Source organism: Cupressus sempervirens, chromosome 6 (genome assembly GCF_028749045.1).
Source record: "Cupressus sempervirens isolate cs-2001-9-10 chromosome 6, ASM2874904v1, whole genome shotgun sequence".
Taxonomy (NCBI): Eukaryota; Viridiplantae; Streptophyta; class Pinopsida; order Cupressales; family Cupressaceae; genus Cupressus; species Cupressus sempervirens.
The window spans coordinates 684295785-684320128 of NC_143123.1; the positions used below are offsets into that span (position 1 = coordinate 684295785).

Consider the following 24344-nt stretch of genomic DNA (forward strand, 5'->3'; position numbering starts at 1 on the left):
AAGATCTCATACGGCATTGTGGTCTTGACTTTAAGATTGCATGTGATGAAGTACTTTTGAATTCTTTCTACCTGTCGCCATTTTTGTTCGAACATACCACCGCCCCACACTTCACATCTGTATAGAATAACCAAAGCGATCAGCAAACCAAAAGAGTTTTCATGGTCGTCCAATCCCATAATTCTTCATTCTTGCACTTGTTTTGTAGAGAATATAACACCTTCCAGCCCCTTTGAATCTTTTTTGATCTACATGTATCCCAATTGAGTTTGTTATGAAAATCTATGCCCAAGTATATGTACTCCTCCACAATCTCAAGAGGGTTACCCTCAAATAGGAACTCATCCTGTATACCCTTATTCTTCTTCAGTGAGAAGATCATACCTTTGATTTTGCTAGTGTTCACTTGCATTCCCATTTCATGGCAAAAACTTTCTAGTGCTTTCAAGTGTTCTTTCAAACTTTTAGCCATTCTAGCAAGTAGGATGAGATCGTCTGCATATAAGAGCAATCTTATCACAAAGTGGGCCAATTGTAGCCCCTCACTATTGGTCTTGTTTATCCATTCTTCTAACTTGTCAATATAGAGCCTGAATAATGTTGGAGATAGCAGACACCCTTGTTTAACTCCAATATTGTTGCCAAAATCCTCTGATAGCCCTTCCATCGTTCTGATTTTAGCTTTGACCTACTCATACAATTTGTGAACAGTAGACCTAAGTTCTTTAGGAACTTCCAACTCTTTCATTCTATCCCAAAGTTTGTTACGAGGCACTGTGTCAAATATTTTTTTAAAGTCCACGAAACAATAGAAAGCCTCGGCCCCCTGAATGTCCCAAATTTTCTCTATCAAATATCTAAGAGTGATGTCGTGTTTTATAGTAGTGTTTCGATCTAAAGCCTACTTGCCCTTTTGCTTTTTTGCCTTTTGTTTCAGCTCATTTATTGATTTTTCGATCTAAAGCCGGCTTGGATTTTTGCTCTTTTGCCTTCTGTTTCAGCCCATTTACTAATTTTTCATTCTACCATGCTACCAAATAACTTTCTGAAGAGTGGATTGATCATGATGGTTCAATAATTAGAAGGGTTGTTTATATCTCCGCTTTTGTGGAGTGAGATCACCATACTTGTTTTCCAATTTATAGGGAAGCCTTCTCTATTGACGTTGTTGAAAATCTTAGTAATGTGTGTTGTCAAAGTTTCAACACCCCATTTTAAGTATTCATCCTATAGTCCATCTATATATTGTGCTTTACCAATAGCTAACCTCCTTATGCCTTGAATAATATGCTTCTAGTTGAATAACTACTTGTAGTCTCAGTTACCATAGTTTTATGTTCTCCTAAATCAAATGTTTTCCATGGGTCACCACACCAACAAAAGATTGTTTTACACTTTATAGCCTCTTTGCTTGTATATTAGCTATTTAACGACCTTCGCCTAGGCCTAACTAGCATTTTGTGCAATGTTTAATAGTCAAACATAGTAACCATAAATATTGTGTTTCAGGATGCAAGTTCAATTAACGTCTAGGCAAGAGTTATGAAAATAATTATTTATTTAACATACTTGTATTGGAACAAAGGAGACTTTGCCCTAGAAATAGGAATTTTTGCATGTCCGTATCAACCATAACGCACAATACCACTACAAAGTTTAAATAGCGTATCGTATAAAAAGGTGTTAGAACCAAGCACAATTATCAAACACCACACCAATGTCTATGCCAGCATCAAATCAGCATTTTACTGTTTTTAATATTAAATTAAAAATCATTTTACAATTGTATCTTAAATTTAAATTTAATTAAAAATTGTCGTCATAGACATCGCCAATCTAGCACTTCGTTTGGGGAAACAAATTTCATCAATTAACATATTATCAGATTTCTACAATTCATTTATAAAACCAAGTTCTTTTCTGGATTCGAGTATGTTTATTTTTTAACATCAACATTTCGATCACATGCATGATCCATCATCGTGACGGAAAAGTGTTAGATTAGAAAAAGTAAAAAGATGCAAACCAAGCCTAGCTCAAGAACTTAAACTAGGCAAAACAAAATTAAGGATGCATAGAAAAATTGTAGATGCCTCGCAATCTGGTATTTGTCTTGTAGTACCTTGATGTATGTAAGATAATTTAATCAAATTTATTTGTGAGACAAATGTCCTCGAAAACATTTCTAACGTAATCTGCTTTCTTTTCTGATGTACTCTAGAAGTCTATTCTGGAAATAAATGGTTGCTCACTTGAGACGAGCCCTTGACTGGTCTAATCCAGTTCTATTAACTTACAGAAAAAAAAAATCAACCTTTAGTAGGTTGTCCTTATAATACTAGTCTGTTACAAGTATCTATCCTTGGGAAGTTTGTAGTAACATAAGCATTCAAAGTGTCACGATAGCAGTAAGCATGCAAGCCCTCATCCACGCTAAGAATATTGCTACCATTTATGCCAAAATCAAAAGAGCCGTTAACTATTGAATAAATGAATTTATAGCATTGTAAACGTATTTCTTGAATAATATAACAGATCTTTGTGCCATAGATAGCAACAATTTCTCTCTCCAGCCGTAAATTATAGCAACAAATTTTCTCTCCAGCCGTATCTTATATGAAGACCCTGTATACATAATTTGTTCAACAAAGTAAATCTCTTCTTTAGTATTGAAGGCCAACTCATAAGCCCCCATAAGGAAGACTGTAGTTTTATTGAATACCAATTTACAAGGTGACTTGTCTGCCCCTTGCTTAACAAGAATGGAGATGGAGATGCAATTGCCTCCCCGAGGCCACTATCATGTTGCATGTGATCTAACCAGAAACCATGCACGGATGCAAGGACCTATTGTAATGATAGGAAATTAATTGGATGAAATAAATGACTTTTCCAATCTATACCCAGAAATATCAAAACACTGCAGAATGATCTCTGGACATCATCAATGATCAACATATCGGATCAACCTCATCCACTTTTTAAGTAAGCAGATGCTTGATAGAAAAATAAAATTAGTATTACATTAGTCCAAAGCTGCTTTGTTCCACCTCCCATTTGATGGTCTCGGTATAGCTTCAAAGAGTGGTTTAGCCACAGCAGCTGTTAATACACTCTGATTGTCACCCTTGGCCACCCACCTAGATCTTGATGGTGATATTTTTCCAGGATCTTGCAAACTTGGGGTGCTTGATGATCTCCTAACCTTGGACGTCAAATCTTGCCCAGCCTTACCATTCCCCGGACTATCGCCAAAACCCTTCAGTGAACCAAACCCAGCAACAAATGCATCGGCCATATGAGGGTCACTGACTGTGAATGGATGGTCAGTGGCACCAGTTGTATCACTAGCAAGAGATACTTTACCACCACATTTGGGTCTTAAAGACAGGCCTTTCCCACCTCTCCCGGTTGAACTGGCTTCCTGCTTGATTACACTTTCTGTTGAGCCTAATGAATAGTCTGTGCCTTCACCCTTAGACCGCCTCCTTACTGAGCTTTCATTTGTTTTCTCAATTTCATTGTAACCTGCATCTGCAACAAATCCCATATTGTGGATGCCATTTGTTGTACTTTTTGTTGCATCTTCACCTGTAAAATCTACCCCAAGCTTCATCAATAGATCTTCAGCAGAAGAAGTCTTAAACATTTTATTAAAATCTTTGGATCCATCATTTGCATATGTTTGAGGTGGTGTTAATGGCTCACACTCCATGCAAGATTTATTGTCTGTTTTGTATACAGACATCTCTGTTCCTTCATTACCCTTTCTCTGACCTGGCGAAAGTCCATAATAACCCCTCAAGAGACTCATAGCAACAGAAACTGTCTTTTTCTCAGATCTCTTTTGCTCGGGCACATAGATGTCGGAAATACTATTACAATAAGATGAATGAATTCCATAGCGCGGTGGTCTCCCAGAAGGAACAGAACTGCACAGAAATTCAATCAAATGATTAAAAGGATCACAAAAATCTAGTTCAAATGACTTAAGTAGACACTGGCGTACTGCATAAGCAAACCAATTAATTATACAACAATTTAATCATAGGAAAATCAGAACCAATGTTGTATTTTCAGTCAACTGTGTTCCATCAAAGCCAACATCAAGAATACCAAGTAAATTATTGCATAGGCAATATCTGAAAAGGCAAGTAGGTTTCTTCTATTCTAAGAATGTAATCAATTTAATTGATTTGTAAAATTTAGAATGCTCATTAGAAGGAACGAGGTCTAGCAAACCTTTCAGAATATTAAGACTTGGCTGACAAAAGTTGACCATTAACATCAATTTGTTTTTAGATTTGTGTTAATTGTCACTCCCAACAGGATTACCAAAATCTTAACAGTTGTATATTTTATATCTAATATTTGAAGATTGATCATTGTTGATGACTTTTAATATCCATCATACCAGATTGGTCTGTACGACCTTTGAAATGCATCATTCTAGTCTATAGGTCAAACAACACTGCACAAGGGAAATTATCCTTGTAAAAATGTACAGGTGATAGGGATATATAACTAAGAAAGAATTAATTAATTGCACAATATATAGGTATATATATAAATGTTTATGTACAACCACCATACATCCTTGGACAATTATAGGTCCTCCACCAAGAGGACTCCACTCAGCATCATTATATCAATCATGCCAGCTAATTCCTCTTCATGGAGTTGCTTAACAAGTTGGTTAATCCACAGCATGAGTTGCAGGGCACAGTTGTGATAAGAGAATGATCCAAGTAACAGTCACTGACCTCATGGTTAGACGACCCATTATGCAGAAACACTTTCTCCTACTTGGAGAAATATGAAACATTTCAATAAACATGTTGAAGCAAGGAGCATCTATAATTCATGAAATATCAAACTACAGTCGTACACGAGGAAATTATAACTGAAAATTATATTAGCACCAACGTACACATAGCAGCCCATGCATTGAACTTAAAATAGTACTTAGATAAGCCTAAGAGTATGAATGTCACCGATGAGAACAGGCTCCTATATGTCCTATTGACAAGATGTATGCTGAAGAAGAGGTGACGAAGATTCAGGAGCTGCTTCAATGGAGATTAGTTGTGGTGCATGCATGTGTGTTGAATCTGCTAAGGGATCCCAAGAACGATGATGTGATTGATACATATTAGTTGACCCCTGCAGAAACTTCCATACCCACAAAAACCAAAGTCAGAGCAGTAGTACTTTTGCAGAGGATGTACCATTAGCCAGGCTTGCTCCATGCTGTATTTGTTATTAGTTTTTTCAGTTTTACTGTTCAGTGTTTATCATACTTACTAATTTGAGGTCTACAACTTCATCTTTTTAGGATACATGACTTTATTGGATATGCTACATAATATCAGTCTTCAAAATGGCCACTACAATTACTTCTTCAAATTTCACTATTGTAAATATCCAGACTTGCTCCACTATTGTTATTTAGTTTTCTTCAGTTTTTTTGTGTATATCATACTTACTAATTTAATGTCTATGACTTAGTCCTTTTTTAAGTTTTTTATGATGCATGACTTTATTGTATAGGCTCCATGCTATATCAGTCTTCAAAATTGTCACTAAAATTATTTTTTCAAATTTCAGTTTTGTGAATATCAATTTTCATTGGTAGTCAGACCGTTTACATCTATTTTAAAAAATTTAGCTTCTTTCCAATGAGAACTTTTAATACTCGTTGAGATTGAAGTCGCAATTAGAGCTCAATGTAATTACAATTTTCTTATATTTTAGTATAATAAATATGACAATTCTATGCTATATTTCAATCATTATTTACATTGCATGCCTCCTCCCAAAGAGTGCTTGAAATCTTCCAGAAATTCCAAAACTGCATCCCATGTTCATAACTTAAGAGCACGAGCAAATTGTTAAATGCCTAAAAGAAATACCAAAACATAACATTTCGCAGCAAAGACTGCCATTCCGAACATCATTAAGAAGGAATTATTGATACTCTCACATGATTAGACTATAAGATTTGATAGGAAAGATCCACATGACATAGGGATATGCTACTAAGATCTCATCTTGTATCACTTGAGAATGTTTTACATTTAAAGAAATTGAAGCTTTGAGGAAAGACACATCTCAAATATCAACGTAAAATATCCCCTTTAAATGAAGAAATGGGAGGACAAAACAATACAATAAGAAGCATTTAATTGATATCTTGATAACCTAAGAATAGCATAAGAGCTTCACAGACCAGCAATTTACATTCTTGTGTTCTATCTGACACCTTAAATAATTCTAGAATGTTTGCACTCAATACATAGTTAATAAAGACCATTTGGGGAATGCTAGTACATTCTGGAATGAATTTCAAATTGCATGATTCATTCCTATCCTGGATCCCTTTCACTAGATTGATTCTGGAATGAATACAGAACATAAAGTGGAAAAACAAAGTTTTTGCATGAAATTACAGTAGCATTATTCAATAATAATAAAAGAGAATGCATCAAGGTAAAAGTATCATAAATCTAAAGAGGTAAGCCCCTAACTGTCCAGAGTGTTGATATTATGTTTAGAGGCACCATATACACATGCCTTAATCATCAAGATTGTAGCATTGTTACCATTAATTTATACCATGCAGTCTAGTTCAAGTGTATATTGATCATTACAGAAAGATCAGCTGGCAGAAATGTAATTAAAACCCACAATTGCAGGTTTACAAGCTAGAAATGTCTCTGCAAAAATGTATAGAAGTACCAGCCAAGTAAGCAAACTGAACAGATAGTGCGCAATCTCAATTTAAAATCGTTATTTCAATGAAGACAATGAGCCATATGTAAGCCATGTTTATTAAAAATATGAAAGACTTCTAGCCTTCTGCACCTCAACTTCAATAAATATGAAGTAAACTATTATTCAAATGACCTCTATGGCTACAAAGAAGGGCAAGCTAACAATTGTGATGAAAAGAGAAATTTTCAAACTTTGATTCAAATTTATATTTTTTCAACTGTGCACTTTACCATTTGAATCTTGAAAAAGGGAAAACATTGACCAGAAATATCTCAGGCAGTACACTTATGCAACAAATGTGAGACACTTTTCAAGTGCATAAGAAACTAGCTAAGCAATAATTCATACACTAAAACTAATGCATACCAACGTATCAAAATATAATCAATGCAATAATTTCATGCAACCAAAGATATACATACCAGAGGTGCTAAAAAAAGCATTCCCCTTGGTAAATCTCTGATTGAGCACCTTCAGAGAAGAACAAAACTTGCTATCATGAACAAATTTAATATATTTTTTGAAAAGCAAACATGTTGCATTATCAATCATCCATAGCTGGCCCCAGAAGAATACATTTGATAAATGTTTAATCCAAATCAAGGGGGAACTTCATCAAAATCAATGTATACCTGGGTGTTTTGGCATTATTTGATAAAGCAGCTGAAGGAGGATGCCTTCCAGGAAGAGGTATGTGCAAAGTCTTGTGAGCAAACATTTGAAGATCTGTCATCAATCCATTCATCCGTTTTATATCTGATACCTGAACCCAGACAAAACATTTGATTTTTAACCATGCTCTAGTAGTAATTCAAGACAAATCAAAAAGAATATGGTGCCGAACTCTTCACAACAATTAATGGCACCTCTTAACATTAGTATTATAGCAGATTTCCACTATGCATAAAGGTATTATTGCTTGTTTCTGGATTTATGATTGTGTACGAAAAATTCTTACACAATCATAAATCCAGAAGCAAGCAAGAATGCAACTTAACATTAACAAACAAACAAACAAAAATTTTAAAATAATTGAACTGATTTACAACCTAACAGTTCAAATAAAACAAATGAACCATCTTGGTGAAATAATTATCTCAAATGCAGTAGGATCTCTACAATAAAATCATAATTAATAGATCTTAACTTTAATCCGGATTAACCGTATTTAGTATTTACCATTAAATTGATCCAACAAAATAAAGCTAGGCAGCTAAAGGTTTTATGGAATCAAGCAGGTACAGGTGTTATGCCGCTAAATCTCCATTCTAAAAAGAACTCACAACCTAAATTTCAAGAGAAATGCAAGGATCGGCCACATATTTCCTTAAGAGACTGCTATCATTTCCATATACAATAACACTCACATAGCAAATTTCATCAGAATACCAAACTACAATGAGAAAGGTTCTTGCATCGACAACTTGAGATCTATAGTAAGAGCACCATCTGTGCAATAAAATCAATATTCAATTGGACCAAACTTCAAGTTCAGAATTAGTACCCTAGCATTGAAGGCAATAATTTTTCTCTACAATTTCAGATTGTTAAAAAAGGTTGCAAAGGTATTTCCAAACTACACAGAAGAATTATCAACCCATATTGCAATACTAGTTCAATTAAAAGAAGTAAAATATACCAAAAAAGTTAGAATGCATTTATTAATTTAACATTCATCATTCAATATCAGTGTACTAACCATCAAGCTTCCCAAATAAGTCATAGCTTTTTACACTAATACTATCCACCAAAAATTTGAAAACTCATACATGACCTGTTACTTTAATTTGATACATATGATGAAATCAAAAATTAAATGCTTCCACATTAGTATAATCATTGATTAAAACTTGTCATATCAAATACATTAGGGTTTTGGCCACATTCAGGTCTTATTGATTAATAAATTTATAAATTAATCAGAGCATCATTGTAACAGAGTGGTAAAGTATGGAATATATAATACTAATTATAAAAGATCTACAATGCCCTTAGAGATGTGTTTGGATTTTCATGTACATTTCTGATGCTTCATTATTTTAGCATGTTTCCTTTATTTTATGCATAGTGTGGGGATGCACTAAAATTCCCTTTGTGCAATCATGTTGTGTGATCATGTTTCATTGCAATTTCAGATTCGAACTCATTGATTATGGTCACATGAACTTTTTGACATTCTTATATTTTTCCAACAACCAGTAAATATAAAGAAACCTCCATGTTAGTCATGAATTATATGTCACCCAGAGAAAAAATTAGTCTGCATTGTTTACCATTTTAATATTTTTATGCAAAAATATTGTAACCTCAATACATCATTTTCAGCAGTAGTTTTAATGGCAAAAGTGATCCCATCTGTGAAAAACTTGGAGGAGTGATTCCACAAATTGTCAGAAGGCTCAACCAAACCTATACAACCACCCTACCATTTTTGCAGGCACAGTTAACCTGGCCCAGGCTTGACCAAAGCCTGTAACTATATTTGTTATTGCTTATGAGAACAAAGGCAAACCATAGCACTCTTGGTTTGCATTTTAATTTTCCTTGATGTTTTGTCTTTTAACCTACAAAGAGTAGTCACAATGTGTTATATTACAATGCATTTCTTTTGGCCTATTTAATACTCTAAAACGATCTCGTTGCTTACTTGCAAAAACGTTCCCATCTGGAGTGATTCCACAAATTGTCAGAACACTCAACCAGACTTATACAACCACCCTGCCATTTTTGCAGGCACAGTGAACCAGGCTCAGGATTGACCAAAGCCTGTAGCTATATTTGTTATTGCTAGGCACGCCATAGCACCCTTGGTTCACATTTTAATTTTCCATACTGTTTTAACTTTTAAACCCAGAAAAAATAGCCACAATGTGTTCTATTACAATGAATTGCTTTTGACGTATTGAACACTCTAAATGGAACTAGTTGCCTACGAAGCCATGTGTACATATTATGTGCTGAAAGGAAAAACCCTCTGTCCATAAAATAAATTGTTGACAAATTACTGTATAGTAAGGTATTTATAGTTTTATGCACCCCGTAATGGTTAGATCATAGCTCACCTCCCTTAAAAACCATAGCATTTAAAGACAAACTTGTAATTTCATGTGCTATAAACCGGGTATAATTATTTTATCAGCATTTAGAAGTTTCAATGCATCTGCAACTGGACATTCAAATTCAATGTTGATTTTTCCTGGCCTATTTTTTTGCACTTGATGATAGTGCTCAAACACATGTTGAGCAACTAGCAAGCAGCAGATCATACTTCATAAAAATACAAACCCTCATATCTCAAGTTTTCAAGTGTTGGTTACTTATGGTTCTTATCTGACGACGAACAAAAACACTTAAAATACACTTTCTTTGAGAATTTCATTCCTTGGCATTTCGTCCATTCTCTCAGACCTTCTCCACTCGTTGAACCACCAAATTGCATGACAAAATTAGGAAGATGTCAGATTTGAAACTTTTTATTTGAGAAAACTGCTCTTGGCTGATACTGGTTGGATTTCATTGTGTTAAACACTTATAAATAGCAAGAGACTCATTTTCACTCCAAACCCCACAAATTTGCAGCTCTATTACCAGTACCATATCCTAGAAAACACCATAAGACGAGAAATGTCGTACCTTTCCCAAGTACAAAGGAAATACCTCCGTAGAAACTTCTGATGAGAAAAGATTTAGAAAAAATTGTTTTTCTAGAATGACGAGTTTTTCAATTTCAAGCATACGAAAAAATATGTTTAGATGCTAACAATCTGATTAGAGAGAGAGAGATTATTATACTGGCCACACATGTCAATGTAACTTTATTTATTTCTCGTACAATATTATTGTAAATGATCATGGTTTTCCGAACGTTTAGCATAAAAACCTCTACCGACTAAAACTTGCACTTCTCCGAATACTGACGCCTCAGTTCCAGGTATCTACAGTTAAAACTTTGGTAGATGGGTAGAAAATCTTGTGAGAAAACCTTCTGTACATCACAGTGAAAACTAGAGAACTAATCAATTAGACGATTTAACTCCTGAAAGTATACTGAAAAAAAGGGTTGATCAAATAAAATTTGAATATTCGATGGAAATGTGATCTTGTACCTCGACTCCGTACTTAATGGCAATGCCCGCCAAGGTGTCCAACTTTGACACAGTGTGCTCAATGTAGTTATTAGAAGCTCCTCCTGCAGATGATGATGGCGACGATTCCGAAGAATTAGCGGCTTCAGATCTCGTTGGAGAAACAGAAAACCCCGGATCCATCCTTCTCTCGGCCTCCAAACGAACAAACATATCCTGAAAAAGAAAGGAATGCCCCCCATGCCCCATCAGGCCCTCATCCCCAATTTCCACCTCATTTCACATGCCGCAACAAAAACCCACAAAATCCCATTCCTCTGATCCCGATCTGCTACAATTCGATTCAACAAAATTGAAGGCAAGAAAAGGCAAAACCCTAGCTATGTCCAATTTCGCCAAATGTGCATCAAATTCGACACGGAAGGCGGCGATCGAAATGCAGATCGGCACCTGCAACCTCCGATTTGCTTGATCCTTCATACGTAAGCTTCGATTAGTGGGTTTATTCGCTACTTGGACCGGCGGAAACACTGATGACAGATGTACCCAATTTTTGCAAATGATGGTTAGAGAAAAAGTATGCGGGTCAGGCCGAGTCCTGGCTTAAACGCTGGACAAAAAGTTGACATTTCGAATTCGTTCAGAGTAAAAAATGTACAAATCTTGTTGGTTTACCACAAAAAAACCATAAATTTCGTTGGTTTACCATTGCCGACGCGTTTTGAACCGTTAAACTAATAAAATTAGTGAAAACGTGTACCCCAAATGCTCTCAAAGCCTGGCTGCGTGTCGGTGGTCAGCGGGTAGTTTAATTGTTCATGCTTTTCCATCATCACCGCCGGGCTTGCCGGAAAAGAATCACATATTTATATTCGGAGTTTTAGGGTTTTCTTATCGCCTTTTATTTGTTTTTGGGGGAGGTTACCCACAAACTTGTCTTCTTGTTGACTCCAATAATGAGTTCTGTCTTTGAACTGAACATCCTTTGAGACCAGTCGTGTGACACGTTTTCAAAGTTTAATTTCATGGAGGAGAATTTCAGATCCATCAACTAGCTTGGATATTTTGATCACTACATGGACATTTTGCATTGTTTCCCGATCCCTCACCACATATGTAGACATTTTGTCCTCTCAAGGTAGTGGGTATTGGGTTAAGATTGTGAAAGCTACGACAATAGACAACTCTTTTTTAAAATGTGTTGTTCAAAATATTAAAAAGATGTCATGGGTAGGACAACTCCTTTGAATTTATTTTTTAATAACAAAATTTTTATATGTTTTGTGGTGAGAATTATGTACTTGAGTCCTAGGATTGGACCATATATTTGGAGTTAGTTTTGTTTGATAGATTAATTTTAAAATTGAGCTTGTCTCTTTTAGTATATTTGTTTGTCTTTATTTTTATTAGAGTAATTGTGTGTAATAATAGTTTTATAAGTTTGTGGATGAGAATTGTTTATGATCTAATTTTAGGTTGTTATTGATAAAAGTTATTCTTGAAAGAAAATATCAAATTGTAAAGTAGAGAACTTTAATCCTAATGTTGTGCAAGGATTTTTCCTTCTATCTCTTTGACACAATGCAAGAGCCTTCATCCTTTTCACTTGTGTTTTGTGTATATACTACTTTAGTATGTTAGAAACACTAAATTAAAACAATCAAAAAGCATTTGCATACTAATTTGACATAACTTCATGAGAGACAAAGTGAAGCCCTCAAACGAGAATATGAGCCATGGATAGGCTCTCTCAATGAGGATGATCACTTGATGTAGAGTTGTGTCTAATAGCTAAGATGACTTGATTATGTATGTATGCTCAAATGCTCCAATGGGCTTCAATGGAGGATTTTTGATAGATTTTGGTGAATAGATTTAATGTAAAAAAATGGCTTCTCAAAATGGCATTATGGCTTTTACTTTCTAGATTGTGTTAAAATGGCTTAGGAGAGGATTCCTTAAATAGGCAAAGGGCTTGAGGGATCAAGGGCTAGGATGCAAGGATGAGAGAAAGCTTATGGAAGGTTTAGATTGAATGAGATGAGAGCACGTGGATTGTACTTCTTTACAGCCAATCAGGGAGTGACACATGTCACGGGGTCATTGTTTAGAGCAAGAGGGGTTGAGGGGTCAATAAAAGAGGCTCAAAGCTCATAAAGACCCTCATAATGGCTTGTAAGAGCAATGAATGGGCTTGTAAGAGTCATTTATGGCTTTGTGGGCTTCATAAAGTTTTATGGTTGGGATATTTGTGAGAGAGTTGAGATATTTTGACTTGGGTTGGATTAAAAAAGTCTTAAGCTTGACTTAGGAATGTGCAAATGATTAAGGTTTGGATTAGGCTTGGGTTAAGATTGGATTAGGGATGTTAGAGATGGGCAAGTGGATGGCATTTAATGAGGGTGGGTGAAGGAGGAGATATTTGTTGGCTTTGGCTTGGGTTAGCAAGTCTTAACCCATGTTTAGGAAATGTGACAAAGTTAGGGTGGGGATTAGGATTAGGGTCAAAGATAAGGATTGACATCTTCTAGAAGAGTTTAGGCTTTGGATGAGGATGAAGACTTTCTAGAAGAGTCTAGAACTTCACAGGATGAGGATAAATAAGGTTTTTAGTAAATAAATAAAGTTTTATTTATTTCAAGGGTTTGGGTTGAGGAGATATTTATTAAAATATTTTTAATAAACATGAGGATTAATATTTAATCTTAATTAAATATTTTGAGTTGGGATTAGGGGTAGGAAATGATGGGATTAGCCTTTAATCGAAATTAAAGAAGGATTAAAAGATTTTGGAAGAGGTTAGTGGTCTTAAGAAAATTGGCCAAGTTTTGGGCAAAAAATAAATTAATTATTTATTTTGAGATTTTTGGTTAATTTATTAATTAAATAATTAATAAATAAGAAAATAATGTTTATATAAGATTTAAACATTTTTGGGAGGGATTCCTTAATTAAATATTTTTAATTAAGATAAAGGGATTCAATGGCATAAAAATTAATTAATTAATTAATGATGATGTCATCAAGGACTTTTTCCATAAAATAAAAATATTTTATTTTCTAAAGGATTTTTTAGGTGTCTACACTTTGTTGTTCTTGTAGATCATTTGGAGCAAGAAACTTGAGGATTGGACAATGAATGCATAACCAAAATGAGATTAACATCAATGGCTAAACAAATGGGTGCTATAGAAAATGGTGAGTTATTAGATGTGTATGCACACATGGAGACAATTGAAGATAGCTAGGAATTATCCAAAAAGAAACCCTTACTAGAGGAAAATACAAATGAAAAGCCCATTAAAAATGCAATGAACAATCAAAATTCGAGAATGAAAAAAAGATACAAGTGTCTTCAACTAAGAAACAAGGTTTTTAAAAAATTATTCAAGGGAGATTTGACACCTATGATGTAGTGCATGGAATCATACTTATGTTCATGTCACATCTTTAGTTGAGTTATGGGAGAGTTTGGATTGCCCTCCAACCAAAACCATGTTTCTTCGGGTTGCTTGGATTGAAGGTCCAACCTTTATCATCTACGATTTATAGTTAGAAAAGAATCGAAGAATATTTCAAAGTTCAAAATTTGGAAACTTTATCTAGTGGAGAAAAATTGTCGATGGGCTCTAAGAAACTATGCTAGCGAAGTCTAGCATGACTATACATGTACAATCTGGTGATCTAGTTGCAGTTAAGAATTAAGAATTTGAATCTGGTTGGCAATGGGATGGGTCCCTTTAGTAGAAGGAGGATAAGACAACCAAATAGAAAATTTATAGAGAAGGAAAATGGCTCCCACCTCTTGGGGGGGTTTTGAAAGTCAATAATGATGCCTATTTTAAGGGGATCCCTAGATAAGCAAGAATTGGTGGCATTGGTAGAGGTAATGATGGCACTATGTACTATCATGTTCTTTTTCTTCATTTACAAATGACGACATTCTAATCATTTGTTGGAGGCACTTGTTATATTGCATGTTGTTGAATGAGTGTGCTCTCTCAGTTGGAGAAGGGTTATTTTGTGAGTTTGATTCATAAATAATGGTTGGCATGTTGAATGATTGCGAGCTAGATGGAGATTTTTTGGCAATTAGCATTGGTCGCTAAGCATATCCTAAATCTATGATGTCCATGGGAATAATTATCTTTTTATTAAATTCCTAGGGAATGGAACAAAGTGGTAGATTGTTTAGCTAATTGGTATTTTAAAGGCTTAGAAGATTGGGATATTAATGGTTGGAAAGCTTTACCTCTAGATTATTTGAAGACTTTAGTAAAATTTAACATGAATGATAGAATTTTGTAATTGACCCTTTCAAGGTATTCTCTTAAGTATTGTCTTATTTTCCCTTGCTTGAGGTCTATAGTAGATATGAGACCTTTTCTCTATATTGTTTGATTTCTCTTGAATAAATTTGCATCCCATTCTTTTCAGAGAAACAAGGTAAAATATTAGAATACCATCTCTATGGTGATATTATTGAGTATATTGTAGAATGCAATGTATAACTGTCATTTTTCTTTTTTTAAGGAGAATACCATAAGAACTAGACTTTTACAAATGGGTTAAACAAAATTAGGAGAACATAGAATGGGATATTGAAACAATAAAGGGGTGTGGTAAAGGTTATATTTCATGCATTTCTAGAATTATTGACCAAGTCCAAGTACTACCTCAATATACATGGGTATTTTGTGACCAAGTTTACTACCTTCGAGCTTGGACCTTTGATTTCCATCCTAAAGGCTCATCTCTCTAATGCTACCAATGTGGATAGAATTATCATTATTAAACTTATCCTTTAGACCAATCCTCGAAAACATTGTGTCTCAACTTGGTAGAGTCATGTCGTGTAAATATACATTAATTAAATTTTACAAAATATGTATTCATCCAAGATTTTGTGTAGAAATGGATCTAAATAAATCATTTCCAAGGAATATTAGATTGTTTAACTTAGGGTTTCAATTGGAACAACCAACTATTTATTTGAACAAAACTAGTGTGTACTTCTATTGCTGACAAGAAAGTCGTCTTATTCAAGACTACATTAGGATCTATTGGGTCTTACTTCACACATTCTTATTTTGTTAATATCCAAAGAGCTAGTGAATAAAATATCCTCTTGTTAGATGCCAACATTATTGTAGCTTCTTCCCCTCGTACTAATTTGTCTCCCTCTACCTCCACACTTCAGTCTCCCCCTATTTTTCCTAGTGAGAAACTTATGGGTTACAGAGATGATATTGCATTGTCATAAAAATTTAGCACCCATAATTGATCCTCTAGGACCTATTATAACACCCCTCCTTTGTTATCATTGTAGACTTCATTGTTAAAGTCCTATCAAACTCCTCTGCAGACATATTATCCCTTAACTAATATGTGAAATGCAATGCTTTGTTATGTAGAGTAATTATCTATATCAAATAATGATGGTTATTTACTTTCTTAATGATTATTCTTTAATTGTTCTTAGTTAGTAAATGTAATTGCTTTCATGATGATTTCCTATGATATGTCTTCAAATAATGATTATTTTATCTTCACAATGACATGTTATTTATATTAGAACATGATATTTATACTCATGAGTTATTTATGGTACTTACCCCATACTTGCATATGTATGGTGTGTGTGTCTATTTTACTATTCTGTTTGATGTGCCTAATGTGGTTGAGGGAGGGAGTTGTAGTCTGAAATGTCCCCTTTTCTAATTTTATATGGTATTTCACACCTCTAATCAGATTTTCAAAATCAAACAACTAATATCACAAAGATCCACCAGATTTCTCAAGAAACCCCAAATCGGGTATGCCAAAAATTGTGCCAAAAGCTTCACAGCTTCACCTATTATTAATAAATCTGAAAGTGGACATTTTTACAAAAAATTTAGCAGCATAACAGCCTACAAAATGATATTTCCAGATCCGTATAGCCTTTACACAACAGTTCTCAAATGTAGGACAAAAACTATGCTCATCGGGCTCCCGAAATTAACACAAAAATGCCCAGAAACACCACAAAAACACTAATAATCTATCTCATAAGTTTAATCACGTCCCAATACATATATTCAGCTCTATTTTAACACCTTAAAGTCTAAAATATAGCAGCAACCCAAACTGATATGAAATACTCAACTGAAAACACCAAACTCATACAAAAAACACAACCGAAAACCCACAAATCTACATTGTTCAACACAAAGGCAAACTCTGTATGAGCATGCACATGGAATGGCTTCAAACTCCTGTCCTTAGCCTTCCTGGAAACCTGCAAACTCCTGTTCTTGGGTCTCCCTGGAAACCTGCAAACTCCCGTTCTTGGGTCTCCTTCTCCACAGGTTTGGCAGCCTTTGAAGAATAACAAAGAATGAGCAAAATCAAGTTCTGGAATCAGCCCAAAATGCCTCCAAACCCCTTAAAAGAGGGCATAACTGTAACTCACGTCCAAGAGAGGTTAATGAAACAGATTTTAATAATAATTTTCATTTATTAGTCCAACGGTTTCCAAAGATTAACCCCCTTTTTCCGAAACTTCACTTTCTTGGGCTTGCCTGCCTTAGCAAAGATTATTATTTTTAAATTATTTGAAAAGGGGACACGACAAGTCCTCCCCTCCCAAACATTGCTTGTCCTCAAGCAATGGCTGAACAATAAACCAATCAATCCACCTGGATCCCAAATGTAGTCATGAACTATACTACTACCAATTAACACAGGCTCCTGCAATATCCTTTGCAATATGACCAAGAGGAATCCATAATCAAACGGACAATTATAGCTCCACCAAACTCCAAAATCACAACTTCCATAGTCAGAAACCCATGAGACACAAACTCTTAGAACATCAAAACCCAAGTAAAGTGGACTACCAACACAATAAATACCATCAATGCATTCCACTGGCCTATACGGAATGTACAATCCAACTTTGCAACAATGGTGAATGCTCCCGAATGAAACTGTACCAAGTATGGAGAATCCACACACTATACAATGCTTGCAGTCAACACAACTCTGTAGATCACCGACCACTATCTCATAACCATAACTACCATGCACCCCTGATGGTGAAAAGCCATCACAAGATAAATAGCAAGAATTCGAACCCAAACCAAATTTTCCTTCCATCAACTCTCAACATAAGAATCAAATGCTAACTGATGTACATACCTTGCAATATAATGTTGATAGAAAAAACCAACCTTAGTCAACAACTCACCAAGAACAAGTGATACAACCCACTGTGACTGATCACCAGCTAAGTCAGGAGATGTCATAGCCAAAGGAGTAGAATCAATAACAACACCCGCTGAAGCATCACTCTGAAACTCCTGCTCTAAGTCATGTATTATCAAGCTATCAACTGTAGAACCTATTGCCATGTCATGCCCATCACAACCCTCATCCTGAGGTGTCAAACTATCCCATAACTGATGACAAGCACTAGAAGCCAAAGTACATCTTTGTATCATCATCTCATCAACATGGTCATCAAAGGTAAATTGATGAGTGTACCTCATAGTGTAATGTCGATAGAATGCGCCAATCTCAGTCAGTGGCTCAGACTGTAATCCAGATGAAACTAACTACAATTGATCATTAACCATGTTAGAACTAACTACTACCTCCCAAGATATCACCAAGGGAGTAGTATTACTAGCAGGAACCATGCCAACTGCCGACTCACCAACATCACACATGATCTTTGATACATCTCTAGTCTCCGTGCCTTCAATACTAGAGGCCACCACCCTATCAAGCATACAACAATCTGCTACAACACCCAACTCAACTAAACCTGACTCTAGTGGGAATGAACCTGATATGCCAATGTTAGTATCAAGGATGGATGCATCCCCATCTCCGCTGTCTCTGACAATCTCGGCCATGAACATCCTCGAATCACCAAACACCATAGCTTGTGACTGTATAGAATCAAGTAAAGATTGTAGTCGCTCTAACTCCATGGTCACCTTAGCCAAATGAAACTGTGACTCCTTGAAAGCCAACTGTGTACTCTCAAGAATCTCAGAAGTCACCTCAAGCTGCTCAGTAAGCTCACTCACCTCATCTTCCTTGGCCAACAATGCATCATATGTTGTACTACCCCACTCCATAAGATAATCTCTGTCGGCTACCAACTGCATATAATTCTGTCTCAAAATTTGAATAGCCTCCCATAGAGAGTGGATCTCTATCAAGGAAAGATAACTTCCTTCCTGCTCATCACTAGTAGGAGAACCCCATCCATAAACTGCTAACAACTGACGAGTAGCATCAAAATGTTGGCAAGTGATAGCAATGTCTCGGTCACTAACTCTCAACTGATTAGACACCTGATGGCACTGGCTTGACTGTCTCCTACAAACCTCCTCTGATGCACTGTCTAAAGGAGTATAATCAAAGTCACTAGTCTCTAGAGTATTACAATCCATATCCTGTGAATCAAATCTAAAGCTCATATCAACATACGGAGTATCAAAAACATTAGCACTGCTGTCCAACTCCTCTGCACCCAAGGAAACTAAGTTTTCAAAACTACCCACTACATCCTCCTGGATGTCATCAATGCCAATATGATCCTGGGACTCATCTGTACACACTGCCAAATATGAAAGATCATCAACAAATTCCAGCAAACATGGTCGACTGGATATATGAACAAAGCCCAACATCGGTGTATAAAAACTAATACCAACATCAGACAAGATATTGGCACAAGAAAAGACAACACCATGTAATCTGCTAATCAAATCCATGATAGCACCCAAAAAAACACTGCTACCAAAAAGTGTTAAAGATCTCCTGTCAACTGAATCCCAAATGCCAATATAACAATCTCGAGTCCATATCCGTAAACTAGAATCAACTGGTAACTCAAGCAAACTCCTCACCTGAGTAATATGACCAATACCAACTAACTCCACATACCTGTCATGATGAGATAATGAAGTCACAATACTATCTTTGTTCACCTTCAGCTGGCTGGACAAATCATGTGAAGTACTACCAGCCTCAACCTCATGTGGTGAAGCATCTAACTGTGCCTGGTACTCTTTCTTAGAAAAATCATGAATGCTCAATGTCTGCTCATCTCTACCATGTATCTCACCATCCTGCACAACAACATCCTCATAATCATCATCTGAACCCACTACACTGTAGTCACTGCCTGTTGTAACTATACCATCCTGAATACCTGTGGCATCACCCTTTGACGACCTGTAAACAATTGTCTCAATTTGAGTATCAAGTTGACTGTTATTATCAATCTGCGTAATATCCTTTCCCACCACCTCCTGTGGCAGAGTAGAATCTGAGACCTCTACCTGGCTATCAGCTAGTTTCTCAAACTCCTCATGCAAGTTCTTGGGAATTGTGTCATCTGTCCTGTGAGAAAATCTGCCAAATAGAAATCTAGTCAACTTATCCACCTTAGCTGGGTCGGACAACATGTCATTCATTATACGGTGGTGCTCAACCAACTGTTCAGACATGTCATGGCTTATTTTCATAAGTTTATCTCGAATGTCTAAATAACCATCCTTTCTACTGTTTTGACTCTGGATATCAATTGTCCAAGATCGTGTCCTCTGAGACTCTGTACTATACCTGTCCATTCTGGATAAAGTAGAGTGTAACTCCAATAGGATATAACTTCTTCAAACACCAAGAACTAACATACAAATGATTAGAAGTAGCATGCAACCATAGATTTTGACATGCAACTAATTAGAAGCAACATGCACCCACCAAATTATGACATGCAAGATCTGGGTAGTTGTCAAAACTGACATGCAAATTTCTACAACCACCAAATTCACCAAGAACTAACATGCAAATGATTAGAAGTAGCATGCAACCATAAATTTTGACATGCAGATGATTAGAAGCAACATGCAACCATAAATTATGACATGCAAGATTTGGGTAGTTCTCAAAGCTGAAATGCAAGATCTGGGTAGTTGTCAAAACTGACATGCAAGCTTCTACAAACCCTCAAGCTGGCAAGATCATGGCTCTAATACCACTGAAATGTCCCCTTTTCTAATTTTATATGGTATTTGACACCTCTAATCAGATTTTCAAAATCAAACAACTGATATCACAAAGATCCACCAAATTTCTCAAGAAACCCCAAATCGGGTATGCCAAAAATTGTGCCAAAAGCTTCACAGCTTCACCTATTATTAATAAATCTGAAAGTGGACATTTTTACAGAAATTTTAGTAGCATAAAAGCCTACAAAATGATATTTCCAGATCCATATAGCCTTTACACAACAGTTCTGAAATGTAGGACAAAAACTATGCTCATCGGGCTCCCGAAATTAACACAAAAATGCCCAGAAACACCACAAAAACACTAATAATCTATTTCAGAAGTTTAATCACGTCCCAATACATATATTCAGCTCTATTTTAACACCTTAAAGTCTGAAATACAGCAGCAACCCAAACTGATATGAAATACTCAACTGAAAACACCAAACTCATACAAAAAACACAACCGAAAACCCACAAATCTGCACTGTTCAACACAAAGGCAAACTCTGTATGAGCATGCACATGGAATGGCTTCAAACTCCCGTCCTTAGCCTTCTTGGAAACCTGCAAACTCCCATTCTTGGGTCTCTCTGGAAACCTGCAAACTCTCGTTCTTGGGTCTCCTTCTCCACAGGTTTGGCAGCCTTTGAAGAATAACAAAGAATGAGCAAAATCAAGTTCTGGAATCAGCCCAAAATGCCTCCAAACCCCTTAAAAGAGGGCATAACCGTAACTCACATCCAAGAGAGGTTAATGAAACATATTTTAATAATAATTTTCATTTATTAGTCCAACGGTTTCTAAAGATTAACCCCCTTTTTCTGAAACTTCACTTTCTTGGGCTTGCCTGCCTTAGCAAAGATTATTATTTTTTAATTATTTGAAAAGGGGACATGACATAGTCACCTATGAGTAGGGATCTACACGATGTACCACTTATTGTCATTGCATGTTTAGCTTAGATATATATAGGCACTTGTGCGTGCTCATCTTTTATGTAGGTTGTAGGTGTCAGGCATCAACTTCCCTAAATTGCTAGGATGAGTGTGCCCTATCTCAATAACTTAATCGTAAGAATGGGAAGAAAATATTCAGGTCCAATCCCAACCAAAGCCCGATTACTTGTCTTGAGAAGGAGATCATGTATCTGACTGACTACCTTTTTATAACTTGTGAGTTTTTCTTTGTGTGTGTTGTTTGATTTTGACTTTGGTTGGTTTTTCTTATGTTATTTTTATGTGGGTTTGACTATGGGATTTGCTTGATAAATGGTTTAATTATTATGCCTGGATTAATCTTATGACATTATAAATATTAAATATTAATTGATTAAAAAGGAAATATTAAAATATGATGATATTTAATTAATTGAGAAATTAATTAAATATGTGTTTTAATTTAAAAGATATAATTTAAAAGTCTAATTTGGAAATTTTGAGAAAGAGAACTAAAATATTAAAGAGTAAATATTAATTTATTATAATTATTTAATTATTAATAATTAAATTAGAATTATATTTAAATAATGGATTTTAATTATCATTATTAATTAAAATAATAAATTATGATTTTAAACATGTCATGCAAAATAACTAAAGTGAAGAAAAGGAAGAAAATAATATTTTTAAAATAAAAGTGCTTTGAGTGTGCAAGAAAATATTTATTAAATTAATTAATTTAATATTTAATTAAAAATCAATGACTTTTATTAAATTAAAAATTAAGAAACCCTAGTTAGGGTTAGGACTCTTTATTAGAGGTTTTTTGGTCATTTTAGAGATAGACAAATTTTGGGAAAGCAATTGGATGGAGAGTTAGAATTAGCAGGTTTACACAAAGGTTCATGGTGATTTAACATTGAAGTTAAAGAGTAAAGTCAAAACTTGGGAGTATTTTAGATCATGTGTTTTGGGCTTCTATTATCTTGGAACTTCTGCTGGCAAATTTGAGGTAGGATTTGAGAACCTTTTAAATATTTCTTTTAAAAAGATTGTCTTCTTCGTGTCTATGAAGTTCTGTTGTAGTGATTGTTATAATTTATGAATGAATTTTATTTGTGAAATTTAAAAGGGAAATTACTTATAAGTTATATTATTTTGGAGAAATTAAGAGAAAGCCAATTTACTATTCTTGTGTAGAAAATTCTGATAAAACTTAAATCTTGAAACCCTTGTTTTAATATTAACAAAATCATGTTGCATGAAATCTATCAAAATCATGGGTTCTTCTTGAGAAAACTTAAGTGTAAAACAATTAGAAAATATGAATATTCATCCAATTTAATATTTTATTAATTGTCTTTTTTAAATAATTTATAAAATTAAAAAATAAATTGAAAGTCAAAGATGAATTTGACATTGTCATTCAAATTAGAAGTTAAAATCTAATACTGGAATAAAATAAAATTGAGAAAAATTATATGTTAAACTGAACATCTTTTGAGAACAATCGTGTGACACATTTTTAAAGTTAAAATTTCATGGAGGTTTTTAGATCCATCAAAATGCTTGGTAGATTAAAAATCACTCACCACATATAGATATTTTGTTCCCCACATAGACATTTGCATTATTTCCCAATCCCTCACCACATGTGTAGACATTTTGTCCTCTCAAGGTAGTGGGTATTGGGTAATAGATTGTGAAAGTTGTGACAATTGACAACTCTTTTTTTAAATATTTTGTTCAAAATATTAAAAAGATGCCATAGGTAGGACAACTCCTCCTTTGATTTTCTTTTTTTTTTAACAAAAAATTGATATGTATTGTAGTGAGAATTATGTGCTTGGATTCCTAGGCTTGGACCATATATTTGGAGTTAGTTTTGTTTGATGGATTTATTAAAAAATGAGTATGTCTCTTTTAGTGCATTTGCTTGTCTTTATTTTGATTGGAGTAATTGTGTGTAGTAATAGTTTTATAAGTGATTATTGGTGGATGAGAATTGTCCATGATCTAATTTTAGTTTGTTATTGTTACAAGTTAATCTTGAAATAAAATATCAAATTGTAAAGTAGAGAATGTTAATTCTAATGATGTGCAAGGGTTTTTCTTCTATCTCTTTCGCATAATGCGAGAGCCTTCATCCTTTTGACTCATGCTTTGTTGCTCTTGTATATCATTTGGAGCAAGAAACTTGAGGCTTGGATAGTGAAAGTAGAACCAAAATGAGATTAACATCAATGGCTAGACAAATAAGTACTACAGAAAATAGTGAGTTATTGGATGTGTATGTACACATGGAGGCAATTGAAGACAGTGACAAATTATTATCCAAAAAGAAACCCTCACTAGAGGAAAATACAAATGAAAATCCCATTAAGAATGCAATGAACAATCAAAATTCAAGAATTAAAAAATGATGGAGGAGTCTTCAACTAAGAAACAAGATATAAAAAACTATTCAAGGGAGATCTAACACCTGTGAT

General features: G+C 34.8%; 1 protein-coding gene across 1 annotated transcript; it reads right to left on the minus strand.

The window, feature by feature from the left end:
* Positions 1-2451: 2451 nt before the first annotated feature.
* LOC149554042 (uncharacterized) lies at positions 2452-11684 on the minus strand. The gene is made up of 4 exons (XM_089789372.1): positions 11566-11684; positions 10881-11469; positions 7407-7537; positions 2452-3932 (listed from the first exon to the last, which is right to left on the minus strand). Exons 2-4 carry the CDS (start codon positions 11106-11108, stop codon positions 3026-3028), a joined length of 1266 nt encoding a protein of 421 aa, XP_089645498.1. The 5' UTR covers positions 11109-11469; positions 11566-11684; the 3' UTR covers positions 2452-3025.
* Between the last annotated feature and the right edge of the window lie 12660 nt (positions 11685-24344).

Coding starts and splice junctions, on each gene's coding strand:
- LOC149554042 (XM_089789372.1), bottom strand. CDS start 11,108: ATGGGGCATGGGGGGCATTCCTTTCTTTTTCAGGATATGTTTGTTCGT. Junction 7,538..10,880: donor CCATTAAGTACGGAGTCGAG/GTACAAGATCAC, acceptor GTCTGGGTTCAG/GTATCAGATATAAAACGGAT. Junction 3,933..7,406: donor AATAATGCCAAAACACCCAG/GTATACATTGAT, acceptor ATTTCTGTGCAG/TTCTGTTCCTTCTGGGAGAC.